The sequence below is a fragment of the Ambystoma mexicanum genome, chromosome 4q, assembly GCF_040938575.1.
Source record: "Ambystoma mexicanum isolate Mex_15411 chromosome 4q, UKY_AmexF1_1, whole genome shotgun sequence".
Taxonomy (NCBI): Eukaryota; Metazoa; Chordata; class Amphibia; order Caudata; family Ambystomatidae; genus Ambystoma; species Ambystoma mexicanum.
In genome coordinates this window covers 366,087,257-366,113,552 of record NC_090928.1, presented here as the reverse complement: position 1 = coordinate 366,113,552, position 26,296 = coordinate 366,087,257, and the positions used below count along the sequence as shown (strand labels likewise).

The 26,296-nt window shown below is 44.8% G+C and overlaps 1 protein-coding gene across 1 annotated transcript in view; it reads right to left on the bottom strand.

The window, feature by feature from the left end:
- The window catches only part of ACTN2 (actinin alpha 2), a 324,822-nt gene that overhangs the window by 33,742 nt on the left and 264,784 nt on the right, over positions 1-26,296 (bottom strand). The window contains exons 16-17 of the mRNA XM_069607933.1: positions 19,057-19,191; positions 9,911-10,090 (exon numbers count right to left, since the gene is read on the bottom strand). Coding sequence (XP_069464034.1) covers positions 9,911-10,090; positions 19,057-19,191 — 315 coding nt within the window. The remainder of the gene's footprint in view (positions 1-9,910; positions 10,091-19,056; positions 19,192-26,296) is intronic.

Genomic DNA, 26,296 nt, shown 5'->3' with positions numbered 1-26,296 from the left:
CAGGCTACCAGGCCACTTTCTAGTATACGTAGGACATGTAGGCGGTTGGCTGCACTATGGCACAGTATTCCGGAGGAACCAGAGGCAAGTTCCCTGTTGCAGACCGTATTAACATTAGGGGAGAGGGGACACAAGATAGGTAGATTATACACTGCCCTCTAGGCAACTCAATCGATGGGGGAATTAGCAGTTAAGGGTAAATGGGAGCAGGACGGGGGTCACTCCATAACTGACACAATGTTCCCAGATCTGGGAGAAAGTTAAACGTCTCTTGCAATGCACGTTTCCAGTAAATCCAATTTTATTATCTACATAAGGTGTACATAACGCCGGCCAGAGTGAATAAAATGAATCCTGCGGTGTCCCATGAATGCCCATGATGAAACTACAGGACCGCTGACTTTTGGCACATGGTTTGGGAGTGCCTAGTGATCAGAAAATATTAGAGGGGGGTAATGGATCGTCTCAATTACTTACTGAGCAGCACTTAGGAATGTTCCCCAACGATTTGTCTGCTTCGGCTGATAACCGGGAAAAAGTTCCACAAGACACGGCGTAGGATGGCTCGGTTTTTGATGGTGTTGGCTAAACGCAGGCTAGCAATGGCCTGGAATAGCACATTGCGTCCAGCCATCAGACAGTGGCGTCAATATGTACAGGGGTGGGGAATGGCAGAGATGGAGTGGTTGCTGAACAATACATCTCCAGAGGAAGAGAGGTGGCGGTGATAGATTGGGGTCAGTTGCTGAATGAACTGGCCTCCACCCCAGATTCAAAAGCACCAAGAGCTGGGTGTGAGAAGGGATAAGGCAGCAAATTAAACTTAAACGGCTGGGGACCGGAACCAGGGTTGTCATGATGGAGATGTGTTAGTGCTGGCATTGCTTGGGAAAAGTCACAGGAGTAATGAGGGAGAGCTCAAGGGAGGGGGTAATTGATTACAGGGATGATTTATTTGGATGGACTGCTGCAATGGGATGGTGTTATAGGGGGAAGGTGGGTCGTTCTAATGTTTCTGGTGATGGTGGATGGATATGACATGTTTTTTCTATGTTTCACTTGTTATCTAAAACTGAATAAAGACATGTTTAAAAAAAAGTAGGTTCACATATACTGACCTAAGGCATCTGGTGAACATATAGGGCGGGAGGAGCCTAGAAGTATTCTAGCACTCTACCATGCAGAGCCCTGTGGACTATGCAGACACAACTCCTCTGGGCATCCCCTAATGTTCCTGTATGTCCCCCACCATCTACAACATCTACACTAAGCCCCTCTTCGACATACTTGACTCGCTGGACATCAAATACACTAACTAATCCTCATCCCCATTACGGGCAACCACTCTGAGGACACCTTCATCATCAAAAGGGTCTATGCCACCATCTAAAACTGGATGGCGCTCACATCATAAATGATGATAGAAATGAGCTGCTGATCAAGGGCTCCCCTTTTCGTCTCAGCAAGCTTGACCCTGCCTACTCCTCCTTCTCCACTGATGGCACTCCCATCCCTGCCCTTAGACATGCCAAAATGCTTGAGTTTACCTGGACGCTGAACTCAACATTTCACAGCACATTAACACCCATGCATCTTACACAGTTTACACTATGAAACTTATTTCTCTCAGCAGGCAATTCCTTTCACCAACCACCTGCCTCACACTATCAAGAGCAATTATCATCAGCAAGCTTGATTATTGCAATGCCCTCCTCATGGGCATCAGCTGCCAAACTAGCCACGCTGCAACTCTTACAGAACAAAGCCCTCCGTGCTGCCCTGGGTCTGCGCAGATCCGACCACATACCCTCCACTGGGTGCGAAGCCCAATAGTTATCCATTGGAGCATGCATATAGTTCAAAAATCTCACATTGACTCACTGATGCATATACAATTTTGCCCCCTCGTATCTAAACAAGAGCATCTCATGAAACACCAGCAGATAACTCTTTGCTCTTACAGCAACACCAAGCTGGCCATCCCACGATTCATAAAGGCTATAGCTGGAGGTGTGAGATTTGCGGTATCCGCCCCCTCACTCTGGAACTCCCTTCCTTCAAACATCAGGCTGGAAACCTCTTACCATGTTTAAAAAACCTTTGAAAACCTGGCTGTTCAATAAATATGATTAATGTCTTTGTTCCTTTCCCCGACCCTACCTACCTGTTTATGCTACGCTGTGTTACATGTCTGCCTCTGTACAAACGCTGTGATACCTTTGGGTTTGGGCGTTACAAAAATGCTATAAATAAATACTGTTGATGTGCATTCTTTCCCTGATTGGTAGCCAGCGCAAGTAAGTATTTTAGTGCCACTGTTATGTGTTGTGTTGTGCAATCCAAAGACAATAAGAACAGTAGTGTTCTGAACTTTTAATGTTTTGTAATTGAATTTGCTGGGGCCCTGTGCAGAGTGTGTTACAACAATCAAGGTGGGATGTTGTGACTTTGAGGACCAGGGCGATCCAATGTGTCAGAGATTAGATAATTCCTATCAATAAGTGTTGGAAGATACTTTTGGTGATCAAATTTACTTGAATGAAAGCCAGGTCTGGGTAGATTACTACACCAAGGTTTCAAACTTTCTGCTTGGATTGTTGTGGAAGACCCATAGAGTCTGACCATCAAAAAAGATGTTTTGATGGATCGATCATAACGCAGCAGACAAACAATTACTTTAGATGCTTTGAGTTATTTTCACTGTGGAATGTTTGGCTTTCAATCCCTTGTGAAGTTGTATCTGTAGCTGAACGTCTAATGTTTTAGCAGAGGGTTTTGCAACCCATGGCTCTCCAGATGCTTTGAACTTCCTCACCATTGACTGCACTACCAAGGGATGATGGGTGCTGCAGTCCAAAGTAGATTGAACGCCAGAGGTTGCAGAATCCTGTGTTAGCCAATGCTGCAGGATTCAATTAGATGTGTCAATGGGATAAGGGCAATCTTGAAACGGTTTTTGGGGAACATGGTGATCACTGAGAAACTCTGTAAGAAATGTCAACATGCTGCAAAAGGAATGAGTTAAGTTTTTCAAGAAGATTGCAAAACATTTTAGTCGTTTATCACCTATCCTCGCTGCCTCTGATAGGTATGTCAGTATTACCCTGTGATCTATGGTGTTGCTGGCAGCACTGAGGTCCAGTAAGAGAAGGGCACCTAACTGATTTTGGTCTTTAGCCAGAAGCTTTTCACTACAATGTAATGGGCGCTAAAGTAAAAGAAGTAATTCCATTCTATTTAAAGAATGCCTGTAATATGATTATTGCAAAATATCAACAGAGTATTTCTTGCTTTTGTTATTTTATTGGTGTGCCATTAGCATTTCGTAATGTTTGCTGAAATTAACAATCTTCAATTATTAACGATGTGAAGGTACAAAGTATCATCTGACTTTGTACAACTTAAGAGCATCATCCCAGTCACTATAGCTATCACCACTGCCTCAGGGCTGGGGCGGCTTACAGGGCTTGTAAGGGCCCACCATTCAGAGCCTAGGTATTCCCGAGGGAAGTGAGGGCCTCAGCCAGGGCTCAGGGCTGTTACTAGCTCTATAAACCACAATACAGGGGTGACAGCTATTCGCACTGCAGGACTTCGCCCAGGGTGGAATAGTTTACATTGTTTTTATGACCGGAGATGAGTTGTGCATGTCTTCTGCTTTCCGATTAGCCCGCAAAAAAAAAAAAAAAAGAAGATGTCCGACGCCATGGTAAATAGAAAAGGGCATATGTCCCTTTTTTATTTCCATCGCGGACACCGAGGATGGGGATGTAGTGCAGCAACCAGAGCAGAAAGCTCTGGGCCAGCAGGTGAGTGGGTGGGGAGGGAAAGGAGTGGGGAAAGGGGTTCAGGATGTCTTGGAAGCCTGGGAAGGATGGGACAGGGAGCGGCTGAGGCCCAACGACAAAAACACAATGGCGGTGCCTGGGGTGAGGGCTCGGGTGCCTGGTGGAACATTGACGATACACTGGCAGTGCTCGCCCACATTTCCAGCCACCTGATTGGTTGAGCATCCTTCCCCGGGGCAACTATGTACTGAATCCCCATATATTATGCATGTACAACCTTAGGAGAACTGCCCCACAATTACAATACTCTGATTTTAATACTCCTTCCACATTCTTACTGAAAAGGGTGTGGCACATTAGCTAATAACTAGTGTTAGCTCTGCAAACAGTTTCCATGACAGCGGCTGGAACAGAGAAGTAGGAAATCTGAAATCTTGATTTGTTACATAACAATGAGCTGATCCTTAAGCTTTAGGCTAGCTTGAGTATTCTTCATTATCCTATCTGTAGCCATGATGCCAGGGAATTGTAGCAGAGGGTTGTTTGCTAAATGAAGGTTACCCTCAGAGTTTGTTAGTTCTTGGCCACATCCTGCTTTACCAGAGGACCTTGCGCACCATCTGAGGACCCTGCAAGCAAAATGAAACTCCTTGGGCCTACAACACCCAGGACCCTGCCTACAAGTTTTTAACGCATCTGAAGCACTGTGATTGGGTCCCAGAGGATCATGTGACTGACTGGATAGTCGTTTTGATTTTTTTCTTTCTTGGCCAGATTCTGCTTTCCAAGACGACCCTGTCCATGGGATGTGCCTGCAAGACGAAGCTCGTTAGGCCTACAACAGCCAGGACCCTGCCTGAAAGGCTAAAAGCCACCTGAAGCACTGTTATTGGCTCCCAGAGGGCCATGTGAAGCACTGCCTCCCTTATTCAGTCTCCCCTGGGGGACCAGCCCTGGTGTCTGCAGCCAAGGCCAAATCCCTGTTTAAGCCTGTTGTGGCTGTAAACACACTAAGGCCAGGACTCGTGCTCAAGCCAGGTCTTTGCCAAACACACCCTTTACCGGACTCCTGCTCCAACGTATAGGGATACTTCCACCCATTAACTATCCATTCACCTTGGAGCAACTGCTACCTCACAGTATCAAAGAACATTACTGTTGTGGGCCTGTCAACTGTCTTTTGGTTACTTATTTCCTCATTATTGCCCCACTCACCCCTTATATTTCTTCTCATTCATCTACCCTCTCTCTTAGGCTGCACCCTTTCTTCATTGTTTACACCTGCCTATTTATTCAACCCTCCATTATACACCTTGACTTTGCCCCATTCCTCCTCCTAGTCAGTCTTCTCTTTCCCTTCACTCATAGCCTTAAGCCTCAGCTCTGTCTCACTTGTGCTTCAGTCTCCATCCTCCAAATCTCCCTCCTCCCCTTGCACCTGCACCCCTCAAACAAGACGCTCCAGTTCTCCCAGCATCAGCAACTAGATGTATTGCCCTTGCTTACCACATAACATCTGCCCCTCTTCCCCACCTCCTATCCCTCTTTTAATTGGCCTCTTTTCCTGCATCACTGACCATTCTGACCCAAAACCTTCACTTCTTGCTATCAACCTCGAAACCTAGATCCCCACCTAATGACTCTGCTATACTATTAGCTGTGCAATCTAACTCTTCTATATTCTCCCTCTCCCCCAACCTGTTGGGAAGGGTGGCAGTGTGGAACACTTTCCCCAAACTCACTCTGACATCACCTCTTCCTCTTTGGAATATGTCACTATCCAACACCCTCCAAATGCTCTTCTCAGTGTTCTGGCTCTCTATCAACTCTGTGGTCCTCTCAATTCCTTCTTCCTCGATCTGAACCTTCTCCTTGAGTCACTTTCTACTGGCATACCCCATCCTCATTGTCATGCTGCCACCTGCCTTGAATGTAATTCCCTTAATTCCCTCCTTTCTGACTGCTCCCTCGACTCCCTCGATGGTCAGCCTATCCAACCTGGTGGGAGTTCTCTAGACCGTGTCTTTCTCTTAATTCACTCTCCTCCTTTGACCTCTTGATTGACCGTTCTCCCTCTGATCACACCACAGTTCATTTTAACATCTCTGTCCCTCCACCCTCTACTCCCCTTTTCCCCTCTTCAATGACAAATAGAAAATTCAGGCCAGTCTCTCTGGCCAATATCATTGATAATGTGATGACCTCTTTCCTGTCTTTCACCTCTATTCATGCCTCATCATTTGACCATGCTTTTGCTGACCTTCACTACGCACTTATGACTCCATTATCCTGCTCACATATTCACACTTTCCTGTCCTGTACTCAGCCCTAGATTACCTCTGAAATTCAAACCCTCAAAACAAACATGTGACGTGACATAAGACACTGATTCAAATTACGGACCCCATACCCTACTCCTAGCCTAAGGTTGCTGCCCTCACCTCTGCAATGGACTCTGCCAAGTCCCCCTAATTCACAAAGATAATCTCCTCCATACACAATCACCCCAATAAACTCTCACCTCCCCACCAAGCTTTGCTCAAACCTCCCAAGCTACTATTCATTGCCTCCTCCCTTTCAACTATTGACTTTACTCACTACGTTTCCTCTAAATTCTCTAAAATGCATGACAACATCATATGTCTTCTCTCTCTCCATCCCCAACCCTCCTTCTGTCTAACATCTCTTCTATCCTTGGCTACTTCCCCCACCTTTCCCATTAAATTAGCCCCTATCGTTCGCAGTCCCAACCCACCTTCCACTCCTATTGACCCTTTTGCTCCCCAAATAGTCAAAGACTTAGTCTCAATTGACTGGCCTTATCTCTCTGAGCTCTTTAATCTCTCTCTACTGGAGTCTTCCTCGCCTCCTTCATATCTGCAATTGCCCTATGCCTATTGAAGAAATGCTCTGCTGACCCAAACGCCCCAGCAAAATGTCGCCCAGTTTCCCACTGCCCCGTTAGTCAAAGGTCCTTGAGCAGGTGGTCTTAAGCTGGATCACTAAATACCTTGAGGATAAAAGCCTTGGAGATCCACTTCAAACTGGCATCTATAGTAAACACTATACTATACCATGCTATAGTAAAGCACTCGTGCATGTCTCCAAATTTCCCTCAGATGCTCACCACTCCAAACTATCTTCTCTGCTCATCCTGCTGGAGCTCTGCCACTTTGAACACTGTCAACCACTCTTCTCTCTTCCGCCCTCTCGAAGACGTTGGGTTTCGCAAATCTTCTCTCGCCTGGATCACCTCCTACCTAAAAGGTTGATCCTTTAAAATCTCCTGGAAATCACAAAACTATGACCTTAACCTTCTCCCTGTTGGTGTCTCCTAAGGATCAGTCCTTGGACCTTTGCACTTCATCCTCTATAACTCTGTGCTAGGAAGACTTATCTCATCCTTTGGCTTTCACTATCCCCTTTTTGCTGATGACACTCACATTTTTTTCTCATTTTCCTTCTTTAAGTCAGCCATCTCAGAATGGATTACCAACTATCTCACAGCAATCCGTCACTAGGTGGCTCTCTGCTGCAGAACTTTTCAAAACCCAGCTTCCAATCCCATCCCCCTTCTCCTACCTTCTTCCCGCCTGACCTTCTTGCTCCCTCACCAGAGGCTTGCAACCTTGCAGTCCTCTTTGATAGTTATCTCTTACTGCAACAATTCATCTCTACCACTGCCTCTTCTGCTCGTATTAACCTAAAAATTTGGAAAATGTGTTCTTTTCTTACTAACCACTCTATGAAAACTGTAACCTCCACCTGCGTTCTTACTATTCAAGCCTACTCGTTGGCCTTCCTCTCTACTCCTTCGTCCTGTAAGGCAAATCCCTCAACTTTGCTACTTGCACTCTCTACAACCTACCCAGATGCTCCTCCACTTCTACCTAGTAACATCATGCTGGCTGGTTCTCTTCTACATAAACAACCACTCTCTTTTCAACCTCCTTCTCCTAGTCTACAAAGTTATCAATGGTCTTCCTCCTCAGCACTTGTCTGTTTGTATGTCTGTTTACTCACAATCTCATTCTCTCTGCTCTTCTTCTACACTCAACCTCACTCTCTCATGCAGGCCCCCTGTGCCTCCTCTCACTTCTGCTGTTCCTCCCTACTCACATCACTCCACCGGAACCCGTTGATCATCAAAGCCAGCCCAACTGTGGATCTCTTCAAGGATATGCTTATACTTTGCTTACTTGCTGAACAGGGAGCTCACCCTCCCCATCCTCACTACCTGGCCCGACCACTCCCTCCAGAAAATTTGTAAGGTAAGTCACCTGTATACTTAAATATATATACTCATTTCTGTTTGATTTGTTTTGTCCCTGGTATGTCTCACTTTCCTACACCCACATAAACATACTCACCACTTGTTCTCATTGTTGTGCTATTGTACAGGCACCCCCGGCGGGAATGCTTTTGTCATCTGCTAATGTGTTCTTGTAAGTAATTTCTGATTGAAACTGCCATCACTGTTCTTCAAATAAATACAAATAAAGGGCGACCTCATAAGAAAGGGCAATCTTATGACCTTCCCACACTCCCTCATTCTTGGCAAATACTCAGCTGCTGGTTAGGATTTCTCTAACAGTGTCCCTGTTGGGGAGGGTGGGGGGAGTCGGTCAAGCTGCCCAAACACTTGTGTGAGTTTGTAGTGTGTGTGATTGATGTAGATTAATTTCCTCTCCCCAGCCTCGAATGAGTAATGGGTGCTGGTGTTATGTGTGTTATTTCTAGTGTTATGCGAAGCATGAAAGTCATGTCCATCATGCTAAGTGTTGTGTGCAGTGGAAGAGAGCAGCGCATGTGGGGTGTGTCTCATGTAGTGCTTGTGAAGAGAGGAACAGTTGATTGTTGGCTGAGTGGTGGCTGCAGTGCTGAATGAATCATGAATGTATGCATATGAAGTAGCTTAGGTTTGTGAGTGTGATATTAGATGTGTTTGTGAAGTGATGGAGGAAGCAAGCAAATGTCTTTATCCATGTACGAAACGACCAGATACAGGTAGCAGGCATGCATGATCCATTTGGTGTTGTGAACATGCCTTAATAGGGCTTTGCAAGAACAGAAAGAAATATCCTCTTTTAATAAGAGTTGACTTCAGGGTGGTCACCAGTGAAGTATTCAGGCTCTGCGGGCAAAATGGCTTAAGCTGCATCAGACATAGGGTTTATGGCTAGAAAGTCCAAATCCGAGGGGCAGATATTTCTGCAGAAAATGCAGATTTCCTATGATCACAAACTTCCAAAATGATCTACTGACTGTAGAAATTGCCTGCAGGTTTCAAAATGTTCCGGCAGATGTCCCCCCCGCCCCCGTAACTATAGAATTTCTGACTTCAAAAATATGAAAAATATCTATGCAGATTTTCAGAATGCTCTCTGTAGATTTGGGCTGCCCATAAATGACTGATTTGTGGTTTGTGTTCCACTAGGGTTTGAAACAGGTCAGGCTCTGCATTACAAAACCCATTCACTTCTAGTCAGGAAAATCCATGATTTGTTGTTTTCTTTCTGGCATTATGGTATGCATTTTCATAAAAAATATGCACGTTTTCATTGTAGCTACACTGTACATTTATTTGGCTGGCTTATTTCAATATCTGCCTGCTCATACTGTACTCGCACAGTGCTATGTTTCTCAAGGAGCTATGATAATAATTAATTACCTTAGTATACACATGCATATTATGTCGTCCTATAGAGGTTGCATTTAAGCTCAGGACAAATCTTCATGTTTTATGTCTAGGCATAGTAGCTCATAACTAAAACAGTCCCGATTAATTCAGCCCTCTACTAAAATGCCTCTTTCAAATCTAGGGGCAGAGGAGCAAGCAGTATATCAAAAAGATAATTATTTATACAATGTCACAATCCTGTCCCGTGATACCCAAAGATAAATGAAAGAAATAATCTATTTGTTTGTTTTGTTACGCACCTACTCAAGAGGAGATACTCTGGGTCATAAATCGACAAGGCAGCAACAACATATCTATGGACAGCAGAAAATGTGCTCCCCCCAGCAGTTTGCTTAAAAGTGCCATCTATGATACTAATTGAACATGTCATGGGGCGCGCAGTTGCTTCATATCTCATGATAATATGTGCCAATTGCTGTACCTCCATGGAATAGTTGGTGTGCTTGTTATCGAAGACCAGGGACTCTTGTATAAGCTGGTGATCCCCTTCAAGTTTGTCAATGTTCGACTTGTAGCTGACGATGTTGTGCTCATGCTCCTTCAACTGGTTCATCTGGTCCTCCAGTGCCCCCATCATTTGCATAGAGCTCCGGGCAACCTCCTAGCCAACGAAAACACACAGAAACATGTTGAAAGAAGGTCCACAAGCCTGCACTGCTTGAGGAAAATATTTCGGTGGCACTGGTTAGACTTTCGTGCACCTGTACTTGCTGACACTTCGCGAGAGTCTAATCCAATCTGGTGTTCCAGATTTCCACAAATAATTTTCATGACAAACATTTATGTACAATGCATCAGAATGGGCTAATTTGCAGTAATTCATCAGTTATAATGAAAATGTGCCAGGGTGGCGCCCTCAGCGCCTCGAAGACCATCAGCAATGAACTCCCCATTCATACTACCCATTCTCTGGGGGGCGGGGGTAGATGGGGTAAGTGGGGGCGCTTGCTGTAAGGCTGGGGGGATTGATAAAAAATTACGGATATAGTGCACTCATGTTTCTTGTTGCCATGTATGAGAGGCCATTCAGTCCTGTTTTTTTCCCTTTGGATACTGGAACCTGTAGTATTTTCTTGCCCATTTGATATTTAGGAAAACTACAGGTCTCAGAATTCCAAGCAGAGAGAGTACTGGGCGGCCCTCTCATGCAGAGCATGCGAAGCTTGAGAGCTATACGCACACCCGAGGGAGGCGCATGGGCCGCGAAGAGAACGCAGGCTGTTACTGTAGGATTCCACCTGCGTTTCTGGACCCCTAATTGGTTGAAGCCTGCTAACAAATAATTCACCTTAGCATTAATGTAGATCATTAAACGCTGAAAACAGACAAATAAAAAACTTTTGTGATATTGTGATAGCAAAGGTGCATTTGAAAAGACTCAACTGCACAGCATTCGCTTTTTCAAGATTCAGCCTAATAAACTAGAAGAACAGTTCAGTAGTGTGTGTGTGTGTGCATGGGGGGGGGGTAGGGATTGTGTGTAAACCTCTGTCTGCTGTCTCCTTCTTAAAAGTACACTGTGTGCTCCTTGTAGCTCTCAATGCAATCCTATTAAAAAGGGTATATGTAGTTCTTTTTAACGTGCTAAAATGTATGACTTCTGCTCCTGGAAAAGAGCCTAGACTGTGAACTTATATTGCTGAAAATTCATTTTTCCTACCTTTTTTAATGCACTCCCTTCTTTGTTTTTAAATGGTTTGAAATGGATTTCCAAGCCTATCGACTGGCCAAAATCCCATGTTGCCTGCTGCTGGCAAAGTGCCAATTCCTGTTGTCCATTTTTGGAGCAAATCCGTTTGTGTTTTGACAGGCTTGACTGAAATCTTGCCTGTGTATTTAACAGATTTTATGTGTATTAGCTGTTCAGTGTTTTTTCGGAGCAAATATATTTCTGCTTCAGTACCATTTTCTCATTTTGGGTCTGAAGATGGCATTGTTTCTTGCCCAGTGCCAGCCTACTTGGAAATCCTGCCAGACACAGATTTCACTTCTAAGTGATTCAATGGATATATCAAGTGATCAGTATAGCTTCTGAGAGTAGGCACGTACGTTTGGCAAGTGGGATTCCCTTTCTCGAGAAAGCGCTACTGCTTGTGCATGATCTGTATTGAGTAAACATTTGGCAAGAATATCCTGGCAGGGTTTATCTTACTGTGTCCCCTTACTACTAGAACCATAGATTAGAGCACTAGTGTAGCATCCCTTTAAATTACTTCTTTTTTTAAAGAAATGCAGCTATCTCAAACACAGCTGCGTTTTTATAGGAGGCCAAATAGTGTTGATTAAAACAGGATCCCCTGCTTCACAAGCACCAGGTGTTAATGTATCATCTAGATAAGAAGTGTTGTGGCGCATACCTCAGTTTCTCCAATCATTTATTTATTTTTATTTATTTTTTTTTTTGTATTTGTAGAGCGCATTACAGCCCAAAGGCATCGAGGCGCTTTTACAGGAAATTGTACGTAAGCTTAATTCAAGGGTTACATTGGAGGTGGCACAAAGTAGGGTTTCTTGGTTACAGATACAGTGGTCAACACAAAGGTGGTTACAGCAATGACAAATCAGTAAGAATCATAGTTTCAATATTAGCATATAATACTTTATTGGGAGAGTTTCATAATCAATGGTGCTGACATGCAGCCCCAATACAGCGAGATGTGAGAGTGGGAGCAGGTACAGAGTCATACAATCACAAAAATAACCTCATTTTAATAGCTTTGCGGAAGGCAAAATGAGAGTCAATCATCCTAAGGTGTGTGGGAAGAGCATTCCAGCGTGAAGCGGCCATAGTGGGGAAGCTGGTGCCACCTGCATGCACTCTCTGGGTCTTCGGAGTGGAGATCATGTTAGTGTAGGCCTTTCTGATAGGCCTTGAAGAAGTTGGCTTAGCTATTCTTTGCCCCAGGCAAGGGGGTGCTAAATCATGGAGGCATTTATTCGTGAGGGAGAGAGTTTTAAAGACAATTCTCTCTTAATGGGAAGCCAATGAGCCCACCTCCTCACCTCAGAGATGTGGTCCTTCTTGGAGATCCCTGTGGTAGCCTTCAGGGCATTGTTTTGGACCAGTTGGAGTTTGGCAATGTTTTTACCGGAGGTCCCTACAAGGAGGGCATTACAGTAATCCAGTCTTCATCCGATTATTGCCCTAGCAATGGTGAGGCAGTTCTGTAGGGATAAGAAGGGTCTTGCTGCATTAAGTAATTTGGAATAATAAGCCGAGGAGGAGGCAATGGCATTAATCTGTCTATTCATAGTCAGATTGGAGTCCAAGTAGATGCCCAGTGTTTTGACTGATTGGCACCCAACCCACCAACACCCCCTCCCATTCTCATTCTTCATTTGGTGAAGGGGTTTTGGCCCTTGCTTGCATGAATGAATGTATTCAGTATATCTGACACAAAGGAGCATCAGTGAATTTAGCTACTAAAATTAGGGATGTATGTTAGAATAGTAAAGCTTCCCCTTATCCTTCAAATAGGCACATATTGTATTCCTTTAAATTCAGCCAACTGAGCTTTTCTAAGCAATGAAACCTATCGACTACCTCCACAGTGTATCGGTTAAAAGTGTAGCAAAAACACGATACAAGCTGTGACGAATCACAGGAATTCGTCCCTTCTTCCCAAGGGGTTGCCTCCCCTCAACCCCTGTGATGGTAGGGAGGTGAGCCCGCTCCTCAACACCATCCCTAGGGGTAGAGGCAAGCAGGACATCACTGGGAGAGACTCCCCCTGTGGGGACAAGGCCTCCCTTTCCTGTGAGGAAATCCCTAAATATCCTCCAACATTACATCATCAGCCATACCCTAAAAGGACTTGTACGAAGAAAGAACGATTATGTATTACTGTAAACAAGAAAATGCAAATATCCCTTTAAATTAAGAGATGTATTTAACTAAGAAAAGGATAACGAATAAAAGAGATGAAAGGCCCTGATATACCACGGGAGAGAGAGGTGGAGATACGCCGGGGAAGACCCACAGCTACGTAACCTCAGAAGGGGGAGGAGACTGGAGAGTCAGGGCAACCTGCGAAATCCAAAACGGCTGTTAGGCCAAAGCCGGAGCATCTGACGTGCTGCGTCCTGTCAGCGGGTGAAAGAGAAAAGCAACCAGTGCTGGAGTACCTACGGAGAGCTAATGGTGGGCCGGTGATACTTGTAACCACACAGAGATCATTATGCGACTGGGGCCGCATAACGTCCCGGTACCTGGGATACTGAAAAGCAATTCAAGTGCAAGACTCAGAGTACGAGACACTGAGCGAGGAAAAGGGACACAACAACCAAAGGAGAGAACCCAAATAGAGCGAAGCAAAATCCCGGTGACGTTATCCCCGAGAGTGACAAGTAACGGGGGGAAACGGGTGACCCGGGGGGTGAATGAGAGTCAATATAAAAGTACTCATGCTCGTTACAGTCAAGATACAGAGAATATCACAGTGGGAACAAGAGAAGTGAATAAGAATCATTATAAGACTATTAACACTCATCCCAGTCAAGGTGAGAAAAATATAACCTGGAGAATAAGGGGAGTGAAAGAGAATTTTTATCAGAGTACCCATACTAGTCACAGTCAAGATAACAAAAATGTAACAGAGAAAACAAGAGAAGGATCCGGCAATTGTTATGGAACTATTCTTACACCTCTCAGTCAAGACATTGAACGCATAATTCTGAAAGTCAGAGAACTGGGTGATAATCATTATAAGAGTAATCATACTCGTTGCAGTCACACCAAAGAAAGTGTCATTGACAAAGAGAGGGAAACTGTAAGAGAAAATCATGAAGATAAGGAAAAAAGAATATATATTAAACGATGTGTACAATGCAGAATGTAAAGGTTGCAAAGAGAAATAAACCTCAAGAAAGTCAGAAAGGTTGGATAACCTTACCCAGGGAAAATGGAAGAGGAACTTTTGGAAAGAGAGCCAAAGATAAAAGTAACAAATTAGCAGAAGCTACTGACAAGGGAAAAGACATACATACAGAACCTAGCAAACACCATGTTGAGAAGAAACAAAAGAGCAACAAAGTATTAAGAGACCTGTATGAACTGATTAAGAAGTCACAAGAGGCTATTTGAACATCAGTTATTGAACAGCTTGCAAGAAACAAGAACCCAGGAGAAGGGAGTCATTCTCCTACCTTTAGTTGTTAGGGTTAGTTTGGACAGTGAACAGATTCCGTTAAGACATTCACTGACAAGCACTTTAGTTCGTTTGCTGGGTAGGGAATAACCCATAGAAATAGTGAAAGGTAGGTGTTGTCCTTTTTCTTTAGTAAATATTCACCTAATAATGTCTTACAAGAGTGTGTCCTTCATCTGACCCGCCACAAAGCCTTTACATTCCTTTTACCATAATGAGGCCATTCCTTTTACCATAATGAGGCGGTAATAAAAAACAAGAATACTAATACAATAAATTCCTACAAATTAAAATAAGTACATGTTTTCATGATTTTTCGTAACTGTTAGAGACAGCTTTTAAAAAATGAATTATTTAGTGAGGAAGTATATGGGACTTTATAGTGCAGTCTGCACATTGCACTGCCCATAGGCTTTGGCATGAACACCTTGCACTTGTGAAAGATGACAGATTAAGATCATTTGAATGCGATTGACAGGAATTAGATGGACAATGTGCAGTAACTTCTCCCATGATTTCCAGCCTTTTGGTCTAAATCCTGTGAGGATGGCATCGATTCAGTCAATCATTGGCTTCCCTTTAGAGATTTTCAATCAGCGCACTAATTACCATGTTTTTATAAGTGTTATTTTCTTTGTTATTTTCTCTATGCAGGCACCTGTGAAGAATCCTGTGGACCCCTCACTGAAGCCCTGCCTAAAGTCTCCTCCAAGGTGGCTAGGGGAGGGCAGACGCTTCCTGATCCCAACCCTGGGGGTGGTGTACTGTGGGAGGAGGATCTCCTGTATAGATACAAGGCCCAGGGTAATGAGGAGATTCCGTGGGATGAGACGCAGTATTTTTCCTCTGACAGGGAAATTCTTACCACTATGCCAGAAGAGGTTATGACTTATTGTAATTTTAATATCTCTCAACCTACTGTTAAATATAAGGTGGTAAAACCGAAGGTTGTTACACCCAAACCTATTATACTAAAAGAAAGAATCCCTTTGGTCCCTAAAAGCAAATGTCTTCCTCAATACCAAGGGTACACTACAAGGAATAGCGAAAGTGTTGCCTTTGCTACACCATTTTCCTGTACTAAAGTTAAAATATACAGCCCCTCTGTTAAAATTGCTAAGGGAATGAAATCTACCTTTAAAAATACACAAGAAGTTGAAAAACCTGACTTTGAGAAATTAAACTACATGTCCCAGAATCCCATAGGGGCTGAGACGTAGAAGAGGACTGAAGAGGTATGTAGATGTAGAAGACAGGCAATACGACCTAACAGCCTTTGCAAGGGTCAAGCCATTGACATTAATGGTTTGTACCTGAAACAAATTGCCCCACCTAAGAGGCATAAAAGGCTGCAGCAGGAGAGAGAAGAAGAAAGGAGCTGGAAAAGGAGCTGGAAGGCTGGCAGCAGAAGCAGAAGCAAAAGAGCATGATGCTAACAGTTTACGAGTAAGTGTGGTCACCTAAAGGGCGCTGGGACGTGGAGACAGCAGATTCCAACTGCAAGTTATGAGAGAGTCCTGTGTTCACAAACCCTGCCATGCTGTGGCTGCACTGAGAAAGATGTGTTGAGAGTGAAGGTTTTCCCAGGTGACCCTAGTGGCTGTGACTGAGCTGAAGCCCGAGACCCATAGGAGAAAGCAAGCCGAGGGACAGAGGAGTGAAGAGACTCCCAGTTGTGGCCAGACCTGAGACTCCCATGCTGCAGAAGGGTGTGGGTCCCAAGTGTGCCCAAAGACGTATTAGAAGTGGAAGAAGTTGGGAAGGTGAAGCAGCCTGCAACTGCAGTGTTCCTAGAGCTGGTGAGTGAAGGTTGGCTTTCAGGTTCACTCCAAAAACCTTGCTGGAAACTGTTACCAGCTCTGAAGTGACTTGTGTAAGAGTAGAAGCGAGTATAAACTGTTCATCATTGTGAAAAGCATTACTAACAATGGAAATATATAACGCGGACTTCTAGTAAATGTTTTAGTGCTCGCATAAGAAGAAAAGCATCTAACTTCCCATTGTTGAACTATTAACGTTGCCAGAGTGATCGCGGGTCACTAATTAAAGAGGGAACTTGCTAAAACATTCCGAAAACCCTAACAATGACTTTCACAATTGTTACAAGTATTTACAGCATCAAAGGAAGGTCGCTTGTGCCCAATTGTGATTCGCAGCAGGAGTTTGAAAGCATCTCCGCCATAAGACGTGGGAATACAAGCACTTGCAGTTATTTAAGGTTAAAGATCTACCTTAAAGAGGGGTTGCAAGTGCCCAAATTGTAATTGTTATTTTTTTTGTTTCTCCTTTGAAGACTGAACATTGTAAAATTAAGAACAAGTATTCTTTAAACCTACAAGTTGTTGTACTAACAAGAAGAACAAGCAGTAGCCAAGCCAAGAGGCAAACCCTTTCTACAGTGGAGAAAACCCAGTTTAAATCTATCCACCTGATTTGCAAAGTTGTTAAAAGTCCAGTGTCCTATAATACAAGTGTGCAATTGTTACCCAAAATTGGAAGTGTGGCAATACAGCATCAGGGTAGCTACTGCAACTAAGAAGGTGTGAATACATCTGGGGAAGGGAACTGGGTGCTTGTAAGAAGATTGAGCAAATAATCTGTACTGCTGGGACTGCTGAAGTTGAGAGGGAGTCAGTCTTGAAGCAGAGGCAGGTTGTACATGAGGTTAGTAAATCAGACAAAAGAGGCAAAGACTCTGCCCTTTTCTTGGAGTATAGATAAGAAGAGTGCCTTGCCTACCTGTAGAAGTACAAGAGTCTTGTCTTTAATTGCCTAACAATCCTGAAGTACAACCTTAAAGCACAAACACTAGAACTGTGGTTGTGTACAATACTGTCAGTGGATGTTACATTGAAGTTGGTTGGAGCAGTGGCATACTGTGGAACAAAGCAGTCTGTTCCCGCAGTAACAGTAGTAGAAGGGTGGCTGTCAAGGGGACTGCAGAGGTTATAACCACTTGTGAATTTGTAGTAGAAGAAGCTGTTGATATTTTCTTTGAACTGGCAAAACAATCTAGGAAAGAGGACAGCCAGGATTACTAGTGGTGCTATTTTCTTTGCTGGAATTCTATCCTATTCTATTCTATTCTAATATATTTTTATAAGGTGCCAACTCGCCCGGAGGCCTTGGGCGCTCACAGACAATACAACACAAAACATAAAGAGGGGGAGTGTGGCAGGGCTTTTGCAGTCAGGACCAGAAGAGGGAACAAGTAACAGGAAGCTAAGTTCCTCCACCGTCGAACAGGTGGGTTTTCACAGCGTTCCTATATTGGGCAGGGGAATTGGAAGGGGATCTTTTCAACTGAAAGCTGAAGAACTGATACCAGTGGATTTTTGTTTCATGAACTTTTGTTTTATTTGGAACTTACAATAACTGGTTCAAGACTTTCCTTTTTTCCTTTTGAACAATTGGGGAAGTTGACTTTGGACAATCCTGAGGAAGGGACTTACCCAGGACAGGTGAAGGCCATCCAAATACTGGTTAATTGTTGTTTATTCTTTTATGTTGTTTATTAATTACTTTGAATATTTTGTTGTTTATTGTGTGATCCAATTTGTATATGTTATGAGTTATTCTTTTCGCCTTTACACTGGGTAGGGAATTCCCTGAAAGAGTAGGATTAGCGAGTAATTGTTTGAACCTTTTTTCTTTAATAAAATGTTTAATTGTGAAAAAGCCTCAAGCAGATGTCCGCCTCGCATTACTGACCCCTCACACACCTGGCACTGGTTAAGCATACTGAAACATCCCTACACATGTTTGCAGCATGACAAGGATGCATCATTCTGAGGGTGACTGGTCAAAATATAAAGTGGAAAATAAAGTAGGTTCAAATAACAAGTTAGGAAAATCTTATGTGTCAAGATAAAAATAACAAAAAAGGCAGATAAAAATGAAGCTTTAACTTGGAGAGTGTGGTAAGTGTTATAAGGATTGGGGTTTCAAAGAGGCCTTCCCTAGTTAATGTTATTTGTGGAATTGTGGAAGCAAACATAAAACAACAAATAAAAGTCAATCTTCAACATGAAAACCCAATTAAATGAATAGGGATTAGATATGTTTGCACCACGAGTAACGCGTTTAACACAATTCTAATATTTTGATATTGTGAGGATATCATTAGGTAAGACCTATGTTGCTTCACAATATTATGACATGGAACCACTTTATGAAAGTTCAACTGTAAAGTAGATGTGAATAGCGTTCTGGCCCTGGGACAACATGTTAAATTTGCTAGTCCATATGAATTAGAATTAGGTGGTCACAAAGCCACTCTGCTACAGTTGATATTGCTCAATGAATCAGAAAATAAATTAAACAAATTTACATTTGATGAAAGGATTATGGCGAGGAATTATATGGCCAATTATTAATTACCCAGTAAATAAAACACTGAACTACATTAACCAGTACATACCTCCATTTTGTTCTGGATCCAGGGTCCAACGGCATTGGCCTGCCCAGCAAACTGGCGGCGAAGGCGCTCGTTTCCATGCTGGCGATTTAGCTCGTCCTGCAAAGACTGATCTCTCAGTGGCACCAGTTTCTTCACCTGTCATTGGTTACACAAAGGGATTCAAGAAGTCATTAATCATGTCAACCCCTAACACAAGCTGTGATGTCTCACTTCGTGGTTCAAAGCTTCCTCACTGCAAATGCAATTCACTCCTACGTTATGTAATGGTGCAGAAGTAAGGCTCTGACACAAAGGTGACATCGATTTGGTTATAAACTTTTATTAACCGGTAAAAGGGTTGGAAAAACGACCTCTCTGTCCCTAAAGCTAAGAGAGTTTCCCCACCTCAAGGAAATCTATAGAAAAGGGCAGAATGTCAAAAAAATAGTCAGTTACTGTTGTGTCCAAAAACCCGGCTTCTGACCCTAACACTAATAACTTAAATCTAATGTGCAAGGATGTTAAATTCACAACTAAAGTGATGATGACAGCTCTTGCCAACGGAAAGTTCCCAATGCCTTGGGTTGTCAACAAACAACCAAAATAAGTGTTCCAAAATGTTATATTCAAATGATCAGGTTTTGGCTCCTTGCCCTGGATTTTTCCAAGCTTTTCTCAAAAGCTGCACAAAGTTCCCAGCTTTCTTGTCCGGTTCGCTCTCCTGCCAAACATACCCCAGGAAATTATAACGGATAGTCTCAGTTAGTATCTTCATTACTCTTTGGGTCCCAGACCCTGTGTTTTCTTGTATGAAGTTCACCTTATTCTTAGACTTTCATATGGGTGCGAGTCCCAGACTCGCAATGATGAATTATATCAGCTTGGTGTACACTCCTGCCATATATTCCTTTCTGGACTGTCTCTCTCCGGGTGCCAGACCCTCTTATTCTCTGTTTCTCATATGGGTGTGGGTCCCAGACTCGCAATGCGGTATCACAATAGCTTGGTTTACTCTCCTGCCAAGCATACAATTGTTTCCTTCTCTCTGTTTTCCTCGCAGGGTCCCAGACCCTCCTTTTTCGTGTTTTGTAGTTGTTCCCCGGTTCCCCCCAGACCTCTAGCACCTCTCAGTCTGCCTGCATACCTGTTTGTGTGGTTTGCGGCTCCTGAGCGGTGGTTCTCTGCTGTGAGGCTCCGGTAGTGTTTGGGTGCTCTCTCGGTTCAGCGGTGGCTCCGCCGGTTACACCTTCTTCCTCAGGCTGTGCTTTTTGTCTCCAGCCATGTTCGGGTATCTCGTCGACGGTTGCTCTGCCAGTCACTGCTTCCTTCTTGAGCTTCGATTTGGGTCTCCAGCAGCTCCCTAGAGTTTGAGACACCAGGAGGGTTTCTTGCGCTGCGGTCGGCTTAGTCCTTTCGTTTGGGAGCCAGTTTCCCTGAGGGGAATCCAGCCTTAAAGTTTCCCCCCCACATCTAACTATGAGAGTCAGTGTTGGCTTGTTACAAGGGATTGTCCGCTTTGGAAACCTTTCATGACACCTAAGTGGGATTTGCCATTGTGGGCTGCATTCCTTCAGAATGGCCAGAATTTGAACACCTGACGATTCTATGTCCATGGGTGTCCTTTTCATTGTGGGTTTGTCCGCATGGTTTTAAGTGAGGTCTTGTTCTATCCTGATGATCACGATTTGGTAGCCTTTCATGCTGCCTGCATGTCACTTGTCATTGTAGGTGACATCCTTCAAGGTACTCATGTATTAACCTTCTGTAGCATCTGCGTGTTATATAGTTGTATGGATAAAATCCTTCAGCAGTAATATTCAATATTTTATGACTAATTCCTCAATATAGCCTGTAGTGTGGTAAAATTTGTGGTGGTGATACTCCGAAGCCATGCGAAAAGAGATCTCCTCCAAAGTTGAGATCTAAATATTGCTTAATGATCTTTTTCTTTTAATCTACCCAGAAATATTTTTTTTTCTTTTTAAATTCAACTTTATTGACATTTTTGAATCATATGAAGCACATGCCAGCCAAATACCCAACATACATCAAGAGCAACAAAAACAAAAATCCCACTTAACAATGGCCCCCATACCATCCCCCATGTATTACCTTTAAATCCCTTTTCCATCTCCCCCAACTCATGCTCACACTACCACCTGAACCCAGGTATGCCAGAAATGTTAAGGCCTGTCCCATATGTTCCATAAAACCACCTGAATTTCAATCGCTCCCCTTTTGTGTTTGATCGTCCACCCCTTGGCACCCCACAACTTCCCCACAAACCCCTTCAAAACTTCTCCTCGCCACCCTGTCAACCCCCTTGAAGGCCCTCTATCCTCAGCTCAAACCTCTGCTGGCATGTACCTGATCCGGAACTGCGCCCATTCCCCGTCAAGGTTTCTCCCTCTACCATGTATGGCCGCTGTAATCCTCTCCATCACAAATGTTCTTCCCCGTATTAATCCACGCCCTCTTGCCTGGCAGCAACAGTCTTTTCTAGGGCATCGCTAAGGATGGCCTTTCCGCTAGCAACAAAAAGTGCAGTACGTGCAGCAGACCACTGCATTCCCCCTCACTTCCTTCCAGACCAAATAAAACCAACAATAGCGTCTTTGTTCTGGGGACCCCTTCCAAGTCTTTAATCCGCCTGAGGACCTAATCGCAGTAGATTTGAACCTTCTCACCCATCCCACCACGTATGCCAATGATCGGTCCGCTCCCCACATTCCTGCCAGCAAAGCAGGCTCACCCCCGGAAACATCTTGGAGAGGCGTACTGAATCATCCTGCCATCTGTGGAGCAGCTTAATCACTTCAAGTTTATACTGACATGCAATCGAAAACTCTGTAAGCCCTACAGCACATTTTCTGCCATAGTGCTTCATCCACTTCCATGCCTAAGTCCCTTTGCCACTTAATCCTGAGCGTCTCTGTACACCCCCTGCCAGCCTCCACCATGTCCCATATGAGCATATGATCAACCATTTCATTACTCTTCTTGAGTCCAAGACCTTCTTCAAAGGGTTTAACTGCTTCTGTACCATGTCCTTCCAGGACTCAGCCGTAATCAGCCCTTTCAGCTGCAGGTATCTTAACACCGACAATTTGCCTATTCCCAACACCCCTCCAGTTCCACCAACAAAATAAACTGGCCACTCTTCCACAACTGACCAACCCTTGATAGGCCTGTGTCGAACCAAGTCTGAAACCTCTCCAGGTTGGGGATCCAATCCTGCATGCCTGGGGCCCACAGATGACTCAAGGGAGAGGGCCAAGTCGTTGCGCCCCTCATCCCGGGATCCTTCTGCTATACGATCCAGATGACTAAAATGGGGTGCTCCCTAATCCTTCTCGGAATTTGATTTCTCAGGACCCATATCTATTCTCCTACCGTTGCCAGTCTAAAATGAAGGTTATCTAACTCCACCTATTGGCAATCCCTTTGCTCCCTCAGATGCAGAACCAGAATCCTCAGTTGTGCTGCCTTATAATACAAATGAATATCCAGAAAACCTACCCCTCATCTTTCCTTTTGAAGCACCAAGACTTTGTATGCCACCCTTGCTTTCTTTCCTGGGCACAAAAACCTCAGGAAGCAGGCCTTAACCTCTCGAAACAAAGAGTCTGGGACTTGAATCAGAATCATCTGGAACAGGTAGAGGATTCTGGAAAGGAAGTTCATCTTTATAGTATTCAACCGCCCCAACCAGGAGATCGTCAACTTACCCCATTTCTCTAAGTCCTCAAATAGCCGCACTAATAGTGGTAGGAAATTCGCTTCATATAGACCCCCTATCTCCTTGGTAACAAGTATACCTAGGTAATGCAACTGATCCTCTTCAATTCTCATCCCCAACATAGCCAGTTTTTGCCTATCATTATGCTCCATCTTGTCCAATGGAAACACAATGGATTTCCCCTTATTGATTTTAAAACCTGAGAGCGCCCCACACGGGTCCACTAACTCGACCACCACTGGCACCGAAGACACTGATGAAGTAGAATATCAACAGCGTATGAACCCAATTTGTATTACGTACCCCCACCCCGCAAAGGATACCCTCCACTTGGGGGTCCTCCCTCAATTTCTGTGCCAAAGGCTCCAAGGAAAGAGAAAAGAGTAGCAGTTAAAGGGGGCAACACTGTCTCGTGCCCCGTCCCAACCCGAACCAACGTGACAAATTCCCATTAGGGGCCACACAGGCCTTTGGCTCTGAATACAATGCTGAGAAAACCTGCAAAAACCCCAGCGTCAGACCAAACTTCACCAGAGTTGCCTTCAAGAAATCCCAATCCACTCTGTCGAATGCCTTTTCTGCATCAACCGACAAAAGCGTGGGGTTACCCCCTCTGCCTTGGGCCCCTTCGATCAGGTGCAGGGATTTGCGCATTGTGTCCGTCCCTTGTCTTCCCCTTATAAAACCCACCTGGTCCAAGTGCACCAATCGTGGCATATGCACGTCAAGTCTTGATGTTAGGACTTGGATAAATAACTTTGCATCCACATTGAGGATACAAACCACATACTCATGGGGCCCCTCCCCTCTATATGTATTTCTGAGATAACAGCATGCACAAACGTCTTCGGAGCCCTTCCAGTTTCCAGGATGTGGTTGAATTGAACCATATGCGAGACCAGGAGGCCTGCAAATGTCTTCTAAAAACCGGCAGTATAACCATCTTCCCCCGGCGCCTTCCCTAGCTGCAATTTACGGATCGCCAGCAAGATCTCATCTCCTGTAAAAGGGGCATCCATTTCCTCCAGGGTCAGCTTCAGTAATGACAACTCTGCCAAGTAAGTTCCTATCCCTTCCCCCTCTAGATGGTCATCCCCCTTGTACAATTCTTCATAAAAGCCAGCAAAAGTCCCAACTATTCCCCTGGTGACGTCTCTAGTGTGCCCCCGAGTCCCTCCACCCCGGTATCCATCTATCCTTGCACTGGCCATGTAACCACGCTGCCAGCAGGGCATACGCCTTGTCCCCCTTTTCATAAAATGTTTGCTTTGGGAACTGGATCTTCCGCATTATCTTACCTTCCTCGAGCAAACAGAAGCTCCTCCCTCTTACCCTGCACTTCCTCTATCCCTTCCCTTGTTCTCTCTTCTGAGGCCTGTATCCGACCTTCCAGGACCCCTATCTCCTTGCACGACCTATTCTCCAATAAAGCTCTCTCTCTTCTTACGTGCCCCCTCTCTGATCAACAGGCTCCTCTATGTCACTTTGCCTGCATCCCACACTGTGCACTGTTCCACCTCCCCCGTATCATTTAGCAAAAAACACTGCTGTATTGGCCCTCAAATTCCGCTCAAAAAGCCAGATCCTTCCACAGGGACTCATTACATCTCAATATCGAGTTGTTGGGGCTTAAGGCCTTCCAGGTCAAGTCTAGGGATACCAAGCCATGATCGGACGAGGCTATTGGGCGGATCTCTGAAATCTATGCCTCCACCCCAAAGAGGTCCCCTGAGATGCAGAGATAGTCTATGCGAGTATAGGTCCCATGGGGTGTGGAGTAAAAGGTGAATCCCCTTTCTTAAGGGTGAAAGAAACACCACACATCCCGCAGGCCTGTGGCTCTTCTATTCATCTGTAGGTTTGCCCACATGTTAACATCCCTACCCACTATCAGGTATCCCTCCCCCTCATTTAAAAACCTTGCAGGCATGGGTTTAAGAAAGTGCAACTGACCTTGGTTGGTTATCGGCATCCCTCAAGGAACCCACCAAGAGTATTGCCCTCCCCTCCTCACAACACCACACCTTCTCTAGCTCCATTTTCGATCTTGTGTGAATCAGGGTGCCAACACCCCATTTTCTCTTCTCCCCTGACCCCCAATACACCTGTCCCAGGAGACCACATGGGATCTCCCTTTCCTCTCCCCTGGAGAACCTCGTTGGAAGAGGCCATACATCCCATTCTTCAGAATTCGCTGGCCACTAAGGACCTCTTGGTCGGGGAGTTTAGCCCCTTCACATTTAGTGTACAAACCCGAAGACGATCCTCCCTCTCCCCCGTTCAGGTCTGCCATTGCCTTAAATCCAACCTCTCCACTTGGGCAGAAAACTTCCAGAACCAAACATTGCCCCCCCCGGTCACAAATAAATTGTGCTTTCAACCCCTTCCCCAACTGTTCACCCACCTCGCCTTACTCCCCTGCCTGACCCACTTCCCCCCTCCCTCCATCCCTGTGGCGCCCAGTCTCCTCCAGTTAACATAACTGGACGAACAACAGACCACGAATAGGACCCAGTCCACCAGGTCAACACGTCCTCCTCTTCCAAAATAAGAGCACCCCACTGTACATCTCACTAAGATCCCAGTTACATTTCCCCTCCTCAGCCCTCAGACCCCCCAAGACACACCCATCCCCAGTACATGTCAGACCTCTAGCTCGCCCCATGGCCAACCAGAGATGAATATCAATCTCCTTCAAACACATCCTGCCCACTCATTTGTCCCTCCTCAAAACTGTGAACATGACCCCCAACCCCAACAATCCAAACAAAATCCTTGGGCACACCAGAAAGAAGACAATAGACTGCCAACAGGGCCCTTTTATACACCATTGTCTGTCTTCGTGATCCTTCGAACTTCCTTCTGGTGCGGACCCAGCATTCCCTGTCAGTTCTCCCATATATCGGCCTCTGTGACCAGTTTATATCCATACCCATCTACTTCAAAGGAAATAGAAAAGGGGAAGGGAAGCCCCACCTCCATCACACTCCCTTCTCATTCAGCCATTTTGTGAGGGGCATGCAGAGGCATCTTTGTCAATGTAAGTGAGGAGGGACCCTGAAAATCTGTGATTTTCGCATTGTCCAATATCACCGTACCTACTCCCCTCGCCTTTTCCACGATTTTCTGCTTGTCTGGATAATAATGAATACGCGCCAGGATGGACCTCGGCCTCTTCCTGCCCCACCTGCTCTGTGCAATCTGTCTATCTTAGGTTCATCAATGGTGTCTTCCCCAAACAACACTTTTGTTGCCTCGTGTATGACTCTCTGCAGGTCTCTTTCTGTTTCACCCTCTTTCTCCGGCACCCCAAAATCTCTCAGGTTAGTCCCCCTTTCTCGATACTCGGAATCATCCATCTTGAGAGTGATTTCCCCCTCTCTTCTCTCCAGTTCTGCCATCCGCATATCCACCGGAATCTCCAGAGTCTCAAGGGATGACTGCCTACTTTCCACCACTTGCAGCCTTTCCTCCATTTTGTCAAACCATTTTGTCAATTTTTCCTCCAATGTCCACCCTGAT